The sequence below is a fragment of the Microcaecilia unicolor genome, chromosome 5, assembly GCF_901765095.1.
Source record: "Microcaecilia unicolor chromosome 5, aMicUni1.1, whole genome shotgun sequence".
In the NCBI taxonomy this organism is placed as follows: Eukaryota; Metazoa; Chordata; class Amphibia; order Gymnophiona; family Siphonopidae; genus Microcaecilia; species Microcaecilia unicolor.
In genome coordinates, this window is record NC_044035.1 from 67,146,798 (window position 1) to 67,165,678 (window position 18,881).

Here is an 18,881-nt window from a genome sequence, read left to right on the forward strand (position 1 = left end):
CTACCACAGCTAGGCACTTTGTGAACACCCTGGGCGCAGAGGCGAGCCCAAAGGGTAGCACACAGTACTGGAAGTGGCGTGTGCCCAGCTGAAATCGCAGATACTGTCTGTGAGCTGGCAGTATCGGGATGTGTGTGTAGGCATCCTTCAAGTCCAGAGAGCATAGCCAATCGTTTTGCTGAATCATGGGGAGAAGGGTGCCCAGGGAAAGCATCCTGAACTTTTCTTTTACGAGATATTTGTTCAGGGCCCTTAGGTCTAGGATGGGACGCATCCCCCCTGTTTTCTTTTCCACAAGGAAGTACCTGGAATAGAATCCCAGCCCTTCTTGCCCGGATGGCACGGGCTCGACCGCATTGGCGCTGAGAAGGGCGGAGAGTTCCTCTGCAAGTACCTTCTTGTGCTGGAAGCTGTAAGACTGAGCTCCCGGTGGACAATTTGGAGGTTTTGAGGCCAAATTGAGGGTGTATCCCTGCCGGACTATTTGCAGAACCCACTGATCGGAGGTTATGAGAGGCCACCTTTGGTGAAAAGCTTTCAACCTCCCCCCGACTGGCAGGTCGCCCGGCACGGACACTTGGATGTCGGCTATGCTCTGCTGGAGCCAGTCAAAAGCTCGCCCCTTGCTTTTGCTGGGGAGCCGCGGGGCCTTGCTGAGGCGCACGCTGCTGACGAGAGCGAGCGCGCTGGGGCTTAGCCTGGGCCACAGGCTGTCGGGAAGGAGGATTGTACCTACGCTTGCCAGAAGTATAGGGAACAGTCTTCCTTCCCCCGAAAAATCGTCTACCTGTAGAGGTAGAAGCTGAAGGCTGCCGGCGGGCGAACTTGTCGAATGCGGTGTCCCGCTGGTGGAGAGACTCTACCACCTGTTCGACTTTTTCGCCAAAAATGTTGTCCGCACGGCAAGGCGAGTCCGCAATCCGCTGCTGGAGTCTATTCTCCATGTCGGCGGCACGCAGCCATGAGAGCCTGCGCATCACCACACCTTGAGCAGCGGCCCTGGACGCAACATCAAAAGTGTCATAAACTCCTCTGGCCAGGAATTTTCTGCACGCCTTCAGCTGCCTGACCACCTCCTGAAAAGGCTTGGCTTGCTCGGGGGGAAGAGCATCAACCAAGCCCGCCAACTGCCGCACATTGTTCCGCATGTGGATGCTCGTGTAGAGCTGGTAAGACTGGATCTTGGACACGAGCATAGAGGAATGGTAGGCCTTCCTCCCAAAGGAGTCTAAGGTTCTAGCGTCTTTGCCCGGGGGCGCCGAAGCATGTTCCCTAGAACTCTTAGCCTTCTTTAGGGCCAGATCCACAACTCCAGAATCATGAGGCAACTGCGTGCGCATCAGCTCTGGGTCCCCATGGATCCGGTACTGGGACTCGATCTTCTTGGGGATGTGGGGGTTAGTTAATGGTTTTGTCCAGTTCGCAAGCAATGTCTTCTTTAGGACATGGTGCAAGGGAACAGTGGACGCTTCCTTAGGTGGAGAAGGATAGTCCAGGAGCTCAAACATTTCAGCCCTGGGCTCGTCCTCCACAACCACCGGGAAGGGGATGGCCGTAGACATCTCCCGGACAAAGGAGGCAAAAGACAGACTCTCGGGAGGAGAAAGCTGTCTCTCAGGAGAGGGAGTGGGATCAGACGGAAGACCCTCAGACTCCTCGTCAGAGAAATATCTGGGATCTTCCTCTTCCTCCCACGAGGCCTCACCCTCGGTGTCAGACACAAGTTCACGGACCTGTGTCTGCAACCTCGCCCTGCTCGACTCTGTGGAGCCACGTCCACGATGGGGGCGTCGAGAGGTAGACTCCCTGGCCCGCATCGGCGAAGCTCCCTCCGCCGACGTAGTCGGGGAGCCTTCCTGGGAGGTGGCCGCGGTCGGCACCGCACGCGGTACCGACGTCGGGGACCTCAACCTGGGCGATGGGCCAGCCGGCGCCACGCTCGACGGTACCGGAGGCGCACGCACCGCCGGTACCGGAGGGGTAGGGCGCAACAGCTCTCCCAGAATCTCTGGGAGGACGGCCCGGAGGCTCTCGTTTAGAGTGGCTGCAGAGAAAGGCTGAGAGGTCGATGCAGGCGTCGACGTCAGAACCTGTTCCGGGCGTGGAGGCTGTTCCGGGCTGTCCAGAGCGGAGCGCATCGACACCTCCTGAACAGAGGGTGAGCGGTCCTCTCGGTGCCGATGCCTGCTGGGTGCCGAATCCCTCGGCGACCCAGAGCTCTCGGTGCCGACACGGGGAGGAGACCGGTGTCGATGCTTCTTCGATTTCTTCCGAAGCATGTCACCGGAGCTCCCCGGCACCGACGAGGAGGACGTCGAATCCATCCGTCGCTTCCTCGGGGCCGAGACTGAAGAAGGTCGATCTCGGGGGGGCTGTACCGCAGGAGCCCTCAGGGTAGGAGGAGACCCACCCGAGGGCTCACCGCCACCAGCAGGGGAATGGACAGCCCTCACCTGCACTCCACCCGATGCACCACCGTCCGACGACATCAGCAGACGAGGTCCTGGTACCACCGACGTCGATGCAGCTATCCGATGTCTCGGCGCCGATGCAGAGGCCCGATGCCTCGATGCACTCGATGCAGGGGCGGCCGAGGAAGATGGTCTGGACGCTGACGACGTCGATGCACTCGAAGATCCCGGTGCCGATGCCGACGAAGAGCCCGAGAACAACACGTTCCACTGGGCTAGTCTCGCTACCTGAGTCCGCCTTTGAAGCAGGGAACACAGACTACAGTTCTGAGGGCGGTGCTCGGCCCCCAGACACTGAAGACACGACGAGTGTCGATCAGTGAGCGAGATAACCCGGGCGCACTGGGTGCACTTCTTGAAGCCGCTGGAAGGCTTCGATGTCATGGGCGGAAAAATCACGCCGGCGAAATCAAAAGCCGAAATGGCGAAATTTGGAGCACCAAAATTTAGAGGGAGAAAAAATCTCGACCGAGGCCGAAAAGAGGCCTACCCCGACGACGAAAGAAAACTTACCGGGGCAAAAAAGCTGGAAGTACGGGGAGGATTTACACGAAACCCGGCAAGGGGTTTCCGGAGCACTTCCCGACTAGGACAAAGCTTTCCCCGAAGGAAAAAAACACGTTCAAAACAAATTGGACGCGCGAGGTCGACTTTCCGGGGCTCGACACGGCGAAAAACACGACCGTACCGAGTGCGGACAAAAGAAGACTGGCCGGCTCGAGCCGGTTTCGGGCGGGAAGACGGCCGCGCATGCGCGGTGCGCGCGGGCGCGCGAGGGCTAGCAAAGGACTTTGCTAGTGAAGTTTCCGATTGGAGGGGCTGCCGTGGACGTCACCCATCAGTGAGAACAAGCAGCCTGCTTGTCCTCGGAGAACTCAAAAATAGACATGTACTTCTATTTTACAATGGGAGGTTGCATGTGTAACAAATTTATCCCTGTTAGCTCTTGCACCTTCCCCAAAGCCCACACAGATGGCAGCTATATGTTTAGACCTGGGGACTCAATAAAGGGGCAGGTTCAGAAGCTGATGCTTTTACACTCCTTCAACTCCATCTTCTGTACCCTGTCCCCAAGCTCTTATCAGAGGTCTCGCGTATGTTTAGTAGGGGCATAAGAACATAAGCATTGCTATACTAGGACAGATTGAAGGTCCATCAAGCCCAGTATCCCTGTTTCCAACAGTGGCTAATTCAGGTCACAAGTACCTGGCAAGATCTCAAAAGAGTAAAATGGATTATAAGCAGTGGATTTTCCCATGTCCATCTTAATAACAGCTTACACTTTTCTTTTAGGAAATTGTCCAAATCTTTTTTAAACCTTTTCTTTTAGGAAATTGTCCAAATCTTTTTTAAACTTTGCTAAGCTAAATGCTTTTACCACATTTTCTGATGATGTATTCCAGAGTTTAATTACACATTTCTCCAATTTGTTTTAAATTTACTACTTAGTAGCTTTGTGTGCCCTCATCCTTGTATTTTTGGAAAGAGTAAACAAGCGATTCATGTCTACTCATCACTCAGTGCTTTGTTTTGTTTTTTGTAATCTTTTTATTAAGTATAGAAAAAGAACAATGCTCTGTACAACTGTATATTAAATGTTGATTATTTTTCTACGCCTCTCAGTATTTTATAGACCTCTATCATATTCTCCTTCAGGCATCTCTTCTCCAAGCTGAAGAACCCTAGCCTTTTTAACTGTTCCTCATAGGGAAGTCGTCTCAGCCCCTTTATCATTTTCATCGCCTGTCTTCGTACCTTTTCTAATTTCACTATATCTTTTTTGAGATGCGTTGATCAGAATTACATACAATATTGAAGGTGTGGTCGCACTATGGAGAGATACAAAGGCATTATAATATTCTCAGTTTTGTTCTCCATTCTTTTCCTAATAATTCCTAACGTACTATTCGCTTTTGTGGTGCCGCTGCACACTGAGTAAAGTGTTTTAACTCAACAGTGACACCTAGATCCTTTTCCAGGGTGGTGATTCCTAATGTGGAACCTTGTAACATGTAGCTATAGTTTGGGTTCCTCTTTCCTACATGCATCGCTTTGCACTTGCTCACATTTAATGTTCATCCGCTATTTGTATGCCCAGTCTCGTAAGGGCCTCTTATACTTTTTCACAACTTCGATCCCTACTCGTTCCTGCCCTGCTGGACATCCAGATTTATCCATAGCTCTTGTCTCACGATACTTCTGCTAGGGCCAGGATGCCAAATAAACTAAGCAACCCTGGGTCTGGTGGTACATGAGACAGCACTACACATATCTAGAAAGCTTTGAAGCATCCTTTGGGCCAGCAGAAGATAATCACACAAAGCTTCCTGAACCACTGTCATCAAAGACCACTATTACAGGAAGACAATGTCATATTCTCACAGAATTTAAAGCTGGTATCTCTCTGAATTGAGTGCTCAAGCAAAACTGTAAAGTGTTTTAACTACAGGTTCTTTCGTATGTAATTCAGTTAGCAGACTAAGGGGAGGTAGTGACTAACATGCAAAAGGCAATAATGTATGATATTTATTTCTTGACATTCATTTATTGGCAGAATTGTATGTTATTTTACATAACACAATTTTCCATAATGTGCTACATAGTGATGAGATACAAAGCATGCAGATTCATTCAAAGTACCTCATTATTGTGTAAATTGAACAATGCAGCTTGTGTTGAACTTTTGCAAGCAACATTTTATTCATGGAAAAATAATGCCATTTTTGAGCTGGTATTTTTTCTCCCTGGTAGTCTGAGGCTGCTAACATCGTTAAAGGGACTGTGCATAATGGCATTTAATCATAGACCCAACATCCCAGAAAGTACCCCCCCCCCCCCTTGCCAGAACAGAACACTTGGAAACAATACCCCTTCCAGAACACTCCCCCTGGATCTAATATAAGAGGTGGGGGGGTCTCAGGATTCTAGTGATGGAAGTAGGAGTAATTTCCAGTTGCTCCTGGCTCTTAGGGCTCTGGGTTCAAAATAGTACCAGATGACCACTAGTGGTAGTCTCACAGTACTACTACTAGGGGTCAAACTGCCATGCGGCATGAGGTTGAGTGCAACTTGTGTTTTTCGTTTACTGCAAGAGTTTCTGTCTTGCAGTACTGAGTTACTGCAGGTTAATGATTCCTCATGGTAAGCCTCATGATTCTCTAAGGGGCCCTTTTACCAAACTGCGATAAAAAGTGGCTTTAGTGTGTGGGTTACACCGGTCATTCCCACATACTAAAGTAATTTTTACCGCATGGGTAAAATGGCCGCTTTTTCTTTTTTTTTAATTAATGGCCACATGCTAATTTTCCCATTAGTGCATGAACTCTCACCAATACCTATTTTGTAGGTGGTAAGGGCTAATGTGCTAATCGGCTAGCACTCAGCAATGTAGCTGCTGTAACCGACTAGTTAAGAACACGCCTACCCTCCACCCCCAACCCGCCCCAGTGCTAAAAATGAAATCTATTTTTTAGCGTGTGGGTTGCGTATGCCAATGCCAAAATTACCGCAAGACGCCTGAGCACGTCCTGCAGTAAAGCATTCTGGTAAGCACATGCTTACCGCATCTTAGTGAAAGGACCCATAAGTATTCTGGCAGTGGGATATTATCTTGATCACTGAAACATTTGAATTCAACAAAGTTGTGCTTCCTTCATCTTGATTAAGTATCTCTGACTAATGTACTGGTTTATTTTGCTGGTGATCTAATTTTATGTGAACAATATTGCTCATAAGAACATTGAAAAAAAAATTGTGTTCCTTAGCATGAATAATTCTTAATTAGTTTATTTTCTATTTTTATTGATTTGAAAATTAAATGTGAACAACAGTGTTTTTAACAAATCATGAGCCCTGTTTGCTAAGGTGCGCTAGCGTTTGTAGCACATGCTAAAAATCAGCGCTTGCTAACCGTGTAGACACCCATAGGAATAGTATAAGCATCTACACAGCGCACTCAAGGGCCCTCTTATGAAGCGGTAGTAAACCCAACACAGGCTATTCCGGGACTACTGCCAGCCCAATACAGGTTGTGGTAGTTGCAGGTCGAGCGCGCACCATTTCCGGGGGAAAAAAAAAAAAATAACCCAGGAAATGGTTAGCGCCACAGTCTACCCAGAGGTAATCGGGCATTGCTGGGTTACTGTGGGAGCCCTTACTGCCACCTCACAGGTGGCAGTAAGTGCATCCTGCCGAATAGCCACGCGGTAAGAGTTATCTTACTACATGGCCATTTTTTGTGGGGGCTTTTTACCCACTTTGGTAAAAAGGGCTCTGACGCACAGGAAAAGCACCCCCCACACACACTGCTACCACAGGGCCCTTTTTCCCCCACAGGTTGGTAAAAGGTCCTCGTAATGCTTAGCATGCACTAAAAACACTAACGCGCCTCTAGTGCGGCTTAGTAAACAGGGCCCCATATGTTTTGAGTATACTTACGTAGAGTTTGTCTTCTATTTACAGGTTTTAGCAAACAGATTGTGGGGATTCTTAATGACCACAAAATTGTCTTTAGCAGTTTTGACATATTTTCTGATGAGGAAGTACGACAAGGGCTGAAAACTTATTCTAATTGGCCTACATTTCCACAGTTATATGTTGCTGGTGAGCTGGTTGGAGGACTGGATATTGTAAAGGTTAGACACAAACATTCTTTCTTTGTGTTCAGAATATATATTTGTATATATATAATCTCTGTCTATAATCTATCTATTTTTAATGTTCCAAAAATATGGAGTGTGTAGCTGTTTTATATCTAATTTCCCTAGTAGAATATAATATTTTTTTACAAATTAGAAACATTTTATATTTTTTAGGAGCTTGCACAGTCTGGAGAATTGGACAAAATATGTCCCAAGGCAAAAAACTTGGATGATAGGTAAGAGCCTTGAATATTTACTAAATACTATAATGTGGAATAAAAAAAAAGAGTCTTTCTAGTTCATCAAAGGACCACCCAAAGTGGTTTACAACAATGCAAAAATGCATAATCAAATACAAAGTTTTTTAAATAAATGCATTGGTAAATTGACCTTGCAGAGAACCTAACCTGATCACAATATTTTCTGTTTAGAATTACTAAACTGTTCATCCATTGTGATCCGTTTAAATGGACCAGCAAAAAACCCCCGACAAAAACAGATATGCATGAGCTTTTAGTACCACACAGGTTCTCTGTAGTCAGTATGACAGACAACATTTTCTTTAGAGTCATGACCTATGGTTTTTCCAAAATCACAATGCCAATCAGACACACTGACTGCATCATGAAGCTGTCTTGAGCAGTTGGTGTAGCAAGCCAGATATTGTTAGTGTACTTAGGGGCCCATTTACAAAGGGCTTGCCGTGTGCGAATTTGGAACTACTGCCAGGCTATCGCAGAAACCCAGCTGTAGTTCCCACCCCCAGCGCACGCCATTTCAGGCGCTACAAAATTTTTTTGTATTTTTGTAGGTCTGGGGCTTACCCGGTGGTAATCGGTAGCACCATCCGCTGTCCGGTTTTCACCAGGTTAGTGCAGGAACCCTTATTGTCTCCCCCCCCCCCCCCCCCCCCCCGGAAATGGCCATGCGCCAATCCCTGTGATTAGCGCAAGGCCATTTCCTTTAAAAGGGGGCCTTCGTCAGGAGTCCAATAATCAAAAAAGTGTCACTGTGGAAATAATCCTCAATGAGGCTGTCTTGCAGTGCTACAGAACCAGAAATGCACAGAACTCCATAGATCATCTGTGATAAGTACAAATTTAGCTAAAAATGATGGAAATAAACTGGTAGAGTGGCTGTTCTGAAAATATTTGCAAAGTACAGTATTTAGATTAATGGCGGTTTCTGTGTGTACTTACCATGGTTTTAGGGGCTGCATAAAATTCAATGACGGGCTGCATTCAGCCTATGGGCTGCAGGTTGTCCACCCCTGTCCTAGAAAGGTCGGTTCCTTTACGAACTGAAGGTGCTTTTACTTTATCCTTCAAGTTAATTTTCCACATAATAATTTGTCAAAAGGCAAACAGACTGAAAAAGAGGCAGCAGAAGGGATCAATGATACATATCATTATCATAGCAACTTATCAATGTTCAAAGTGACAGAAAAACATATAAATATATTTTAATACACAAATTAATTTCTTACGGTATTTTTTTATAGATACCCTTAACACAGATTTGTTCATCCCATTAATCTATACTGTACAATAGCAGTACTGTACAATAGCAGTAATCACTACTGCTACTACTTAGCATTTCTATAGCACAGATGAGATCTCACAAATGTAATCTAATATAATAAAACGCACCGTGAATGTTCTAATGAGGACAACGTTCTGAAGTCACTAAAACACTCCCTGAAGGGTTCGTGGGGTTCGTGGCGTCCGTGGCGTTCGTGGTGTGAAGCCAGCCAGGCTGCCAGCCGTCTCTGCCCCGCCGTCGCGTCAAACGTCATGACGTCGACGGCGCAAAAAAAACCAAAACAAAACGCAGCGTCAAGGAAGGAGGCGGCGCTCCCGACGTCGCTAGCCTTCCCTTCGCTGTGTTCCGCCTTCTTCTGACGTCAAGGATGACGTCAGAAGAAGGCGGAACACAACGAAGGGAAGGCTAGACGTCGGGAGCGCCGCCTCCTTCCCTGACGCTGCCGGAACCGCCGCCACGGAGGTAACTTTAAAAAAAAAAAAAAAAAGGATGTAGGGGGAAGAGAAGAGGGTGGGCAGTTGAACAATGGGAGCGGGAGGGTAGAGGAGAAATGACAGCAAGGATGCGAAGGGGGGGGGAAGAAGAGGGCGGGACATGCTGGGACATGGGAGACAGAAGAGCATGGATGCGAGGGGGGTCATGGAAGGGAGAGAGGGGAATTGCTGGAAAAGGATGAATGGAGGGGGCAGGGGACAGAGAAGCATGGATGGGCATGGATTGAGATGGCAGGGCTCAGGGTGAGAGGGGAATTGATGGAAAAGGATGAATGGAGGGGGCAGGGGACAGAGAAGCATGGATGGGCATGGATTGAGATGGCAGGGCGCAGGGTGAGAGGGGAATTGATGGAAAAGGATGAATGGAGGGGGCAGGGGACAGAGAAGCATGGATGGGCATGGATTGAGATGGCAGGGCTCAGGGTGAGAGGGGAATTGATGGAAAAGGATGAATGGAGGGGGCAGGGGACAGAGAAGCATGGATGGGCATGGATTGAGATGGCAGGGCTCAGGGTGAGAGGGGAATTGATGGAAAAGGATGAATGGAGGGGGCAGGGGACAGAGAAGCATGGATGGGCATGGATTGAGATGGCAGGGCTCAGGGTGAGAGGGGAATTGCTGTAAAAAGGATGAATGGAGGGGGCAGGGGACAGAGAAGCATGAATGGGCATGTATTGAGATGGCAGGGCTCAGGGTGAGAGGGGAATTGATGGAAAAGGATGAATGGAGGGGGCAGGGGACAGAGAAGCATGGATGGGCATGGATTGAGATGGCAGGGCTCAGGGTGAGAGCGGAATTGATGGAAAAGGATGAATGGAGGGGGCAGGGGACAGAGAAGCATGGATGGGCATGGATTGAGATGGCAGGGCTCAGGGTGAGAGGGGAATTGATGGAAAAGGATGAATGGAGGGGGCAGGGGACAGAGAAGCATGGATGGGCATGGATTGAGATGGCAGGGCTCAGGGTGAGAGGGGAATTGCTGGAAAAGGATGAATGGAGGGGGCAGGGGACAGAGAAGCATGGATGGGCATGGATTGAGATGGCAGGGCTCAGGGTGAGAGGGGAATTGATGGAAAAGGATGAATGGAGGGGGCAGGGGACAGAGAAGCATGGATGGGCATGGATTGAGATGGCAGGGCTCAGGGTGAGAGGGGAATTGATGGAAAAGGATGAATGGAGGGGGCAGGGGACAGAGAAGCATGGATGGGCATGGATTGAGATGGCAGGGCTCAGGGTGAGAGGGGAATTGATGTAAAAAGGATGAATGGAGGGGGCAGGGGACAGAAGCATGGATGGGCATGGATTGAGATGGCAGGGCTCAGGGTGAGAGGGGAATTGATGTAAAAAGGATGAATGGAGGGGGCAGGGGACAGAGAAGCATGGATGGGCATGGATTGAGATGGCAGGGCTCAGGGTGAGAGGGGAATTGATGGAAAAGGATGAATGGAGGGGGCAGGGGACAGAGAAGCATGGATGGGCATGGATTGAGATGGCAGGGCTCAGGGTGAGAGCGGAATTGATGGAAAAGGATGAATGGAGGGGGCAGGGGACAGAGAAGCAAGGATGGGCATGGATTGAGATGGCAGGGCTCAGGGAAAGAGGGGAATTGCTGGAAAATGATGAATGGAGGGGGCAGGGGACAGAGAAGCATGGATGGGCATGGATTGAGATGGCAGGGCTCAGGGAAAGAGGGGAATTGCTGGAAAATGATGAATGGAGGGGGCAGGGGACAGAGAAGCATGGGTGGGCATGGATTGAGATGGCAGGGCCAGGGAGAAAGGGAATTGCTGGAAAGGATGAATGGAGGGGGCAGGTGACAAGAGGCATGGATGGGCATGGATTGAGATGGCAGGGCTCAGGGAGAGAGGGGAATTGCTGGAAAAGGATGAATGGAGGGGGCAGGGGACAGATGGCCATGGATTGGGAGGGCAAGGCTCACACTCTCTCTCTCATATACAATGTCTTTCTGACTCTCACTCTCACACACTCTGTCTCACAATGTATCACATTCACTCTCTATGTGCCACACAGTCACTCACACACTCGCTTGGTCTCATACACTCACTCTCACAGAGAATCTGTGTCTCACACACACTCTCTCTCTCGCACACACACACACACACTCTCACACTGTGTCTCACATACACACTTGCACACACTCTCATTCTCACACACACACTCTCACAAACACACTCACACCCAGACTCACTCTCTCTCTCACACACACACACTCACACTTTCACTCTGACTCTCACACAGTCACTCTCACGTACACTCTCCCAAACATACACACTCCGAGGAAAACCTTTCTAGCGCCCGTTTCATTTGTGTCAGAAACGGGCCTTTTTTACTAGTGTTTAAATACTTGTCAAACCATGATTTTTTTTATACTTCTGTTCAATAACCAGACCAGGCATCCAGTGAAGGGAAACCTTAACTTAAAGTTTCCAGTGTGTTCTTTTGTACCATCCTTAGACTAGAGCAAGTCACAAACCAGTCCTCATCTAAGATGACTATTCAGCCTAAATTTTCCCAAAACATTTGTGTGGGCAGTTTGGCTCAGGTGCATGGTAACCAGCTTTCAAAAAGGAAACCACCCATGTTCTTTCTATTTAAAAATTAGCCACCACAAAGTATGCATGCTGAAAGTACCCATATACCTTGCAACTTTAGGGCCCCTTTTACCAAGCTGCTTCAAAAGGGGGCCTGCGCTCACGTCAGCGCATGTTTTTGACTTGCGCCAAGGTCCCCTAAGGTAGGTCTTGCTTTTCTGCAGGAAATGGCCATGCGGTAAGTAAAGCACTTGCCGCGTGGCCATTTCAGGGGGGGGGGAGCCCTTACTGCTACCCATTGAGGTGGCAGTAAGGGCTCCAGCGCTAACTTGGCGCAAACTGGGCAGCACGCGGCACTACCCGATTACCGCTGGATACACACCGGCGCTACAAAAATGAATATATTTTTGTAGCACTGGATTTGACGGCACGCTGGGGGTGGGAAGTACCGCCAGATTGCTGCCATAGCCTGGTGGTACATCCTTTTTAGTGAGCGGTAAGCCTGTGTTGGGCTTACCGCTGCTTTGTAGAAAGGGCCCTTAATTTGTGCAGGCAGTTGAGTGGGCAAAATATTATTTATTGATTGATTGGGATTTATAAACCGCCTTTATGAAAAGATATACCCAAGGCGATGTATAGCAGGTACAGTTGAACATAAAACTTAAAATTTTGATAACAGCTTAACAATAGTAAAAATAACCAAATATAAACATAAATACAATAAATAAGGTAAACTAATGAAACATCAAATAAGCACACATTAGAACATTCAAATAATATAGATCTGATGCAGATGATTTTCTATATTACAGCTTACCATGTAGCCAAGGGGCCAAGTGCAGAAATATAGATGGGGACAAGATAAGTGGTACAGTCAGTTGGGATAAATAGGTGGGTGGCTAAACTCAAGAAAGTTCTTTGTACAGTTAAATAAGGTATAAGGAACTGGTCAAACATAGTGTGCATACAATTGAAAATTGAATATGGGTGTGCTGTTTTACTCCTTTAATTTGAACATGACAATGACAATGCCTCTCTTTTACCTGGCTTAACTCTCTTGCACTGTGGAGCCTATATGTCCTTTAACTGGGTACAGAAGGCCAATTTTCAGCAAGGCCAATTTACTCAGGTAAATGACTTTGAAAAATTGCCTTCTACTTCTATTGCTGCAGTGTTTATATGAAAGTGTTCAGTAAGCTATGCTTAAATCTGATAGCAGATATAATTGTATGGAATATAGATGAAAAATTCCATTGTCTAGAATGGGATGCTTGCCAATAAGAGAGATTTCAGCATTAAGTACAACACTTCAGAATCAACATTGTGAGTATTAGTTACTTGATAGCGTAAAATAGATGCTGGAGACGAGATGTAAATTGCTGAGAAGTTAACCTAAACCAAACAGAAAAAATTGCATTCATAAGTGATATAATAGATGATGATCTTTAAATCTGTGACTCTTCACCCAGTCCTTGAGCGATTTTCAGTCAGTCAGATCTTCAAGATATCACAATTTACATGTGTGAGAGATGCAATTCATGCAATTCTTGTTTTGATTCATTGTGGGTAATCTTAAAACTAGGGCTGTACCGAATATTCAAATTCGATTCGGCCCTGAATTAGTGCCCTGAATACATTATTTGTATTCAGCTGAATAGTGATTTAAATTCGAATACGAATATTCTTGGGCTCTACTGTGCTAAATCCTACTGAAATAAACACTTGATCTCTGATTTCACGTTGCTTCTTTTATTATTTATTATGTTAAAGCTTAATGCCCATTATTTGTAATTTGTATCCCTATTTTTTTTCTTTTATTTTAATAGCTTTTCAGCACTTTATTTCCTTTAGTTTTGGGGACCAACTAGGCCCATTTTAGGCCAGAGCCCTGACTTCAGTTTGGACACTGCCCTTTTTTCTGTTCAAAACTGAGGAGTTTAATTTGGCCGCAATTCTTTTTTCTGATGTCTTAGAAGACCCTCAGTGTCGACTTATGCTAGCATTCTGTAAGGACACTTAACACACATTAAAGTGCCCTTATAGAATAGGCATCTTGAGTTATTTGGGTGCCTAAATGGAGGCATCCAGTTATAGAATTGCTTCCCACAAAGTGGCTGAAGATTCAGTCATCTTTGGCACCGGCATTTCGAAAGGTTTCGGCATCGATGCAAACGGTACTGCTCTCAGTGTCGGGAGAGGCAGCTTTCCTAGAGTTGGAGGGTAGGACTGTACTTCGGTGCCCTTCGGGGCAAGGACACGGTTTTTCTGAGCCATGAGAATGACAAGGACAAATCAAACTTGAGTATACATATAAAGTATCGCATACCATGTAAAATGAGTTTATCTTGGGCAGACTGGATGGACCGAACAGGTCTTTATCTGCCATCATTCACTATGTTACTATCGGGCTTATTTTCGAAAGAGAAGGACGCCCATCTTTCAACACAAATCGCAAGATGGGCGTCCTTCTCACAGGGTCGTCCAAATTGGTATAATGGAAAGCCGATTTTGGGCGTCCCCAACTGCTTTCCATCGCGGGGTCGACCAAAGTTCCCGGGGGAGTGTCGGAGGCATAGCGAAGGCGGGACTTGGATGTGCCTAACACATGGATGTCCTTGATCCATAATGGAAAAAAAAAAGGGCGTCCCTGACGAACACTTGGACGACTTTACCTGGTCCTTTTTTTCTTAAGACCAAGCCACAAAAAGGTGCCCGAACTGACCAGATGACCACCGGAGGGAATCGGTGATGACTTCCCCTTACTTCCCCAGTGATCACTAACCCACCCCCCACCCAAAAAAAAAATTTAAAAATATTTTTTGCCAGCCTCAGTTGTCATACCCAGCTCCATGACAGCAGCATGCATGTCCCTGGAGCAGTTTTAGTGGGTGCAGTGCACTTCAGGCAGGCGGACCCAGGCCCATCCCCCCCTACCTGTTACACTTGGGTTGGTAAATGTGAGCCCTTCAAAACCCACCAGAAACCCACTGTACCCACATCTAGGTGCCCCCCTTCACCCATAAGGGCTATGGTAGTGGTGTACAGTTGTGAGTAGTGGGTTGGGGGGGGGGGGGGGTTGGGGGGCTCAGCACACAAGGTAAGGGAGCTATGTACTTGAGATCTTTTTCTGAAGTCCACTGCAGTGCCCCCTAGGGTGCCCGGTTGGTGTCCTGGCATGTCACGTTCACCAGTGCACTATGAATGCTGGCTCCTCCCGCGACCATGGGCTTTCATTTGGTTGTTTCTGAGATGGGCATCCTTAGTTTCCATTATCGCCGAAAATCAGGAACAACCAAGTCTAAGGACGACCATCTCTAGGGACGACCTAAATGTCAAGATTTGGGCGTCCCCGACCGTATTATCAAAACGAAAGGAAAGATGGACGCCCATCTTGTTTCGATAATACGGGTTTTCACCGCCCTTTCGCCGGGATGTCCTGCGAGGACGTCCTCAGGGAGACATGGGCGCCTCTTTCGATTATGCCCCTCCACGTCCTTAAGGATACACTGACAGAGAACTTGGATTCTCCCCTCTCAGTGCAGGTGGCACCAAAGAAGGTGGATATGCAGTATTGTATCCAAATGGCTCCCTGATTTGAGAAGGCCCAATTGCCACACTGCTCTCGGGGTGGTCGAATCTGCCCTTAAACATGCTAGGAGCTCCAGGACTCATGCCTCAGCGCCCCCATGCAGAGAAGCGCTTAGACACTGGATTCATTTGGGAGGAAGACATTTCAGGCCTCGATGCTCATTGCCCACATCCAGTCCTGTCAGCCCTACACGAGCCTGTACTTGCAATCTTTGGTCCGCAGTACCACTTGATATGAAATAGATGTGGAAAAAAAATCTAATTTCCTCAGCGACCCTCCAGACCGGTCAAGACGCGTGGGTTATGTCCTCCGGTCTGGAGGGTCTAGAGGAAAGAAAATTAGCAGGTAAGATCTAATTTCACCATACTTAACGTTACGCACAGAGGGATGACTTAAAAGAACCTGATTACGTAATCATTCAGATTTACCACATAATGAGTTTTTAAATGTCTTCCCCCATGTAATATGAAGTTATACCATAAAGTATTTTAAAAACTATAACCCCAAGTTTGAATCAAACTTGTTCTTCAACAGGAAGCCAGTGCAACTTTAGCATATAAGGAGTTATTGAATCAAATTTGCCCAAAGAGTAGATCAATCAGTGCTGCACTATCTGAAGGCTTCTTAATAAAGCCTTAGTACAGCCTGAGAAAAGTATACTGCAATAGTCAATCCTTGACAGTATTACAGATTGAACTACTAATCGAAACACAGGGAGATTAAAATATTTCTTTATAAACTGAAGTCTCTTTAACAAGAAGAAACACTTCTTGACAACAAGATTTATATCAGGCTTTAGGATTATAGTACTGTCCACCTCGACCCCCAGTATTGAAGCTGATTTTTCAAAGGAAAACCTATCCACTCCAACTGTAAATTGTTGATATAAAAAAAGGATGATCCATGGACCCCAACCATAAGAACTTGGTCTTACCCTTATTTAATTTCAATCTGTGTAATGCAATCCAAATCTCAATCAGATTAAAACAGCTAAATATTCCATCAAGAGATTTGAACCAATTATCAAATACAGGGCAGAGGACTGAAATGCCATCAGCATATACAAAGAAACACAATTGAGCTTGCTCTACAACTTCTCCCAAGGACTGTAACAAAATAGTGAACAATGTAGGTGACAGGGCAAAACCTGTGGTACTCCACAGGGAGCCCTCCAGACTTCAGACATACCATTTCCCTTTACACAATACGATCAACTAGAAAATCTTGAAACCATTGTAAAACAGCACCATGGATTCCAAAGTTGCTCAGTGTTAACAGCAAAATCTCATGGTCCACAAGGTCAAATGCACATGAAAGATCAAATTGAACCAATATAGGACACTTTCCCTGACTTAACAAAGTTTTCCCAAAAGCTACAATCGAACAGACCACGGTTTCGGTACTGAAGTATTTCTGTATCCCAGATTGAGAACCATGCAAGACTTCGAACCTATCCAGATACTTCTCAAGTTGCTGACTAACCACTTTACTCCATTGTCAACTGTATTGTGATTAGTATGATCTATTATAAGTATAATGTTTGTTTTTGAATGGTTGGTTCATCCTTATATTATTACCTGCAGTGAACTAAAAATGATATTTACTGGCTTACAAGACTTTTGTAATGTATTGAAACCTAGACCTAAGGGCCCTGAACAAATTCCTGGTCAAAGAAAAGTTCAGGATGATTTCCCTGGGTACCCTTCTCCCCATGATTCAGGCAAATGACTGGCTATGCTTTCTGGACCTAAAGGACACCTACAATCACATTTCAATACCTCCCAGTCACAGGAAGCATCTCAGATTTCAGATGGGAAAACACTACTACCAGTACCGTGTTCTGCCATTTGACTCAATTCCCAGGGTATTCACCAAGTGTCTTTGCGGTAGTAGTGGTGTATTTATGCAGTCTGGGAGTCTGTGTTTCCCTATCTGGACAATTGGCTGGTCAAGAGTACATCACAGGGAGGGGTGTCAGAGTCAATATGCCTAATTATTTGGGTGTTGGAGCTACTAAGGGTTGTTTTATAAACTATCCCAAGTCCCACCTTCTCCAAGTCCAGCGATTGGAGTACAAAGGAGCCCTGCTAAACACATTGCAGGCCTGGACATTTCTTTCACAGGCCTGGGTGGAGACCTTATCAGCGGAGGTCACAGCTTGGCAAATGTTGAGATTGATGGGCCATATGACCACAGTGTATGTCATTCCCATGGCACGTCTCCACTTAAGAGACGCCCAGTGGACAACTTTCCAGTGAACTCAGGTGGTTGGGAACCTAGCAGATGTCATCCAGATTTCTCCAGGGTTGTCTCATGCCCTTCTCTTGTGCACAATTTGGACAAATTTGACTGTGGGACTACCATTACAAATTCCACCTCCTCAGAAGGTACTAACGATGGATGCATCCAGTCTGGGATGGAGAGCACTGTTCCCTCTAAGCTAAGTAGGAGTCCTCCGACTGCATTGCTGCCAGTGGGGGTGGTGCTTCAATATTGTGTTTTCAAGCACTGGGGACAGGCAGGTTCCCTGGAGTCATTCAGAGCTTGCCTGTCCTTCACTATTAAAAATGTGATAGTTAATCAGCACACCTCACTGCCAGGATTAGAAGTGGAGGACTCCCACTCAGGGGGAACAGTGATGGGGAGCTCATGTAGATGGGCTTCACACCCATGTGATTTAGTGTGCTCAGGAACTGCATATCAATCTCCTTGAGCAACGGGCCATTTGGAATGCTCTAAAAGCTTTCAGAGATTGGCTACAAAACCAAATTATTCTCATCCAAATGGACAACCAGGTTGCAATGTTTTATGTAAACAAGCGGGGGGGGGGGGGGGGGGGTATAGGATCCTACCCCTTGTGTCAGGAAGCACTGGGAATGTAGCAGTGGGCCCTCTTTCACTGGATGGATCTTCCAGTCTCTTAATTTCCAGAAAGGGACAACTGTCTGGCGGACAGACTGAGCAGGGTTTTGCAAACTGCACAAGTGGTCTTTCATTATGGGTGTAGCCCGCAAGATATTCCGAGAGTGGGGCACCCCTTCAGTGCATCTTTTTGCCACTCATCTCAACAACAAAGTCCCCCAGTTCTGCTCCAGGTTTAGATCACACAGCAGACTAGCGTCAGATGCCTTTCTCCTACATTAGGAGGAGGTAGCCTGTATGTGTGTCCTCCAATACTTCTTATAGACAAGACTTTGCTGAAACTCAGGCTGGACCAGGGCACTAATCATCCCCTACTGGCTGAGAGAGATCTGGTTCCCTCTTCTGGACTTATCCTCTGAAGATCCATGGAGATTGGACTGTTTTCCAACCCTCATCAGGCAGAATGAGGGGTCTCTTCTGCATCCTAACCTCCAATCCCTGGTCCTCACAGCTTGGATGTCAAGAGCATAGAATTTGAAACCTTGGGCTTGCTGGAAGGTGTCTCCCGCATTTTGTTGGCTTCCAGAAAAGACTTTACTAAGAGGTGTTACTCTTTTAAGTGGAGGAGGTTTTTCATCTGCTGTGAGGGTGAGGCCTTAGAGCCCCTCACTTGTCCTACACAAAAACTGCTTGAATACCTCCTCTACTTCTCCGAGTCTGGTTTGAAGATC

At 46.9% G+C, this 18,881-nt stretch overlaps 1 protein-coding gene across 1 annotated transcript in view; it reads left to right on the forward strand.

Moving 5' to 3' along the window:
• The window catches only part of LOC115470076 (glutaredoxin-3-like), a 122,957-nt gene that overhangs the window by 54,570 nt on the left and 49,506 nt on the right, over nt 1–18,881 (forward strand). The window contains exons 5-6 of the mRNA XM_030202970.1: nt 6,933–7,105; nt 7,286–7,347. Coding sequence (XP_030058830.1) covers nt 6,933–7,105; nt 7,286–7,347 — 235 coding nt within the window. The remainder of the gene's footprint in view (nt 1–6,932; nt 7,106–7,285; nt 7,348–18,881) is intronic.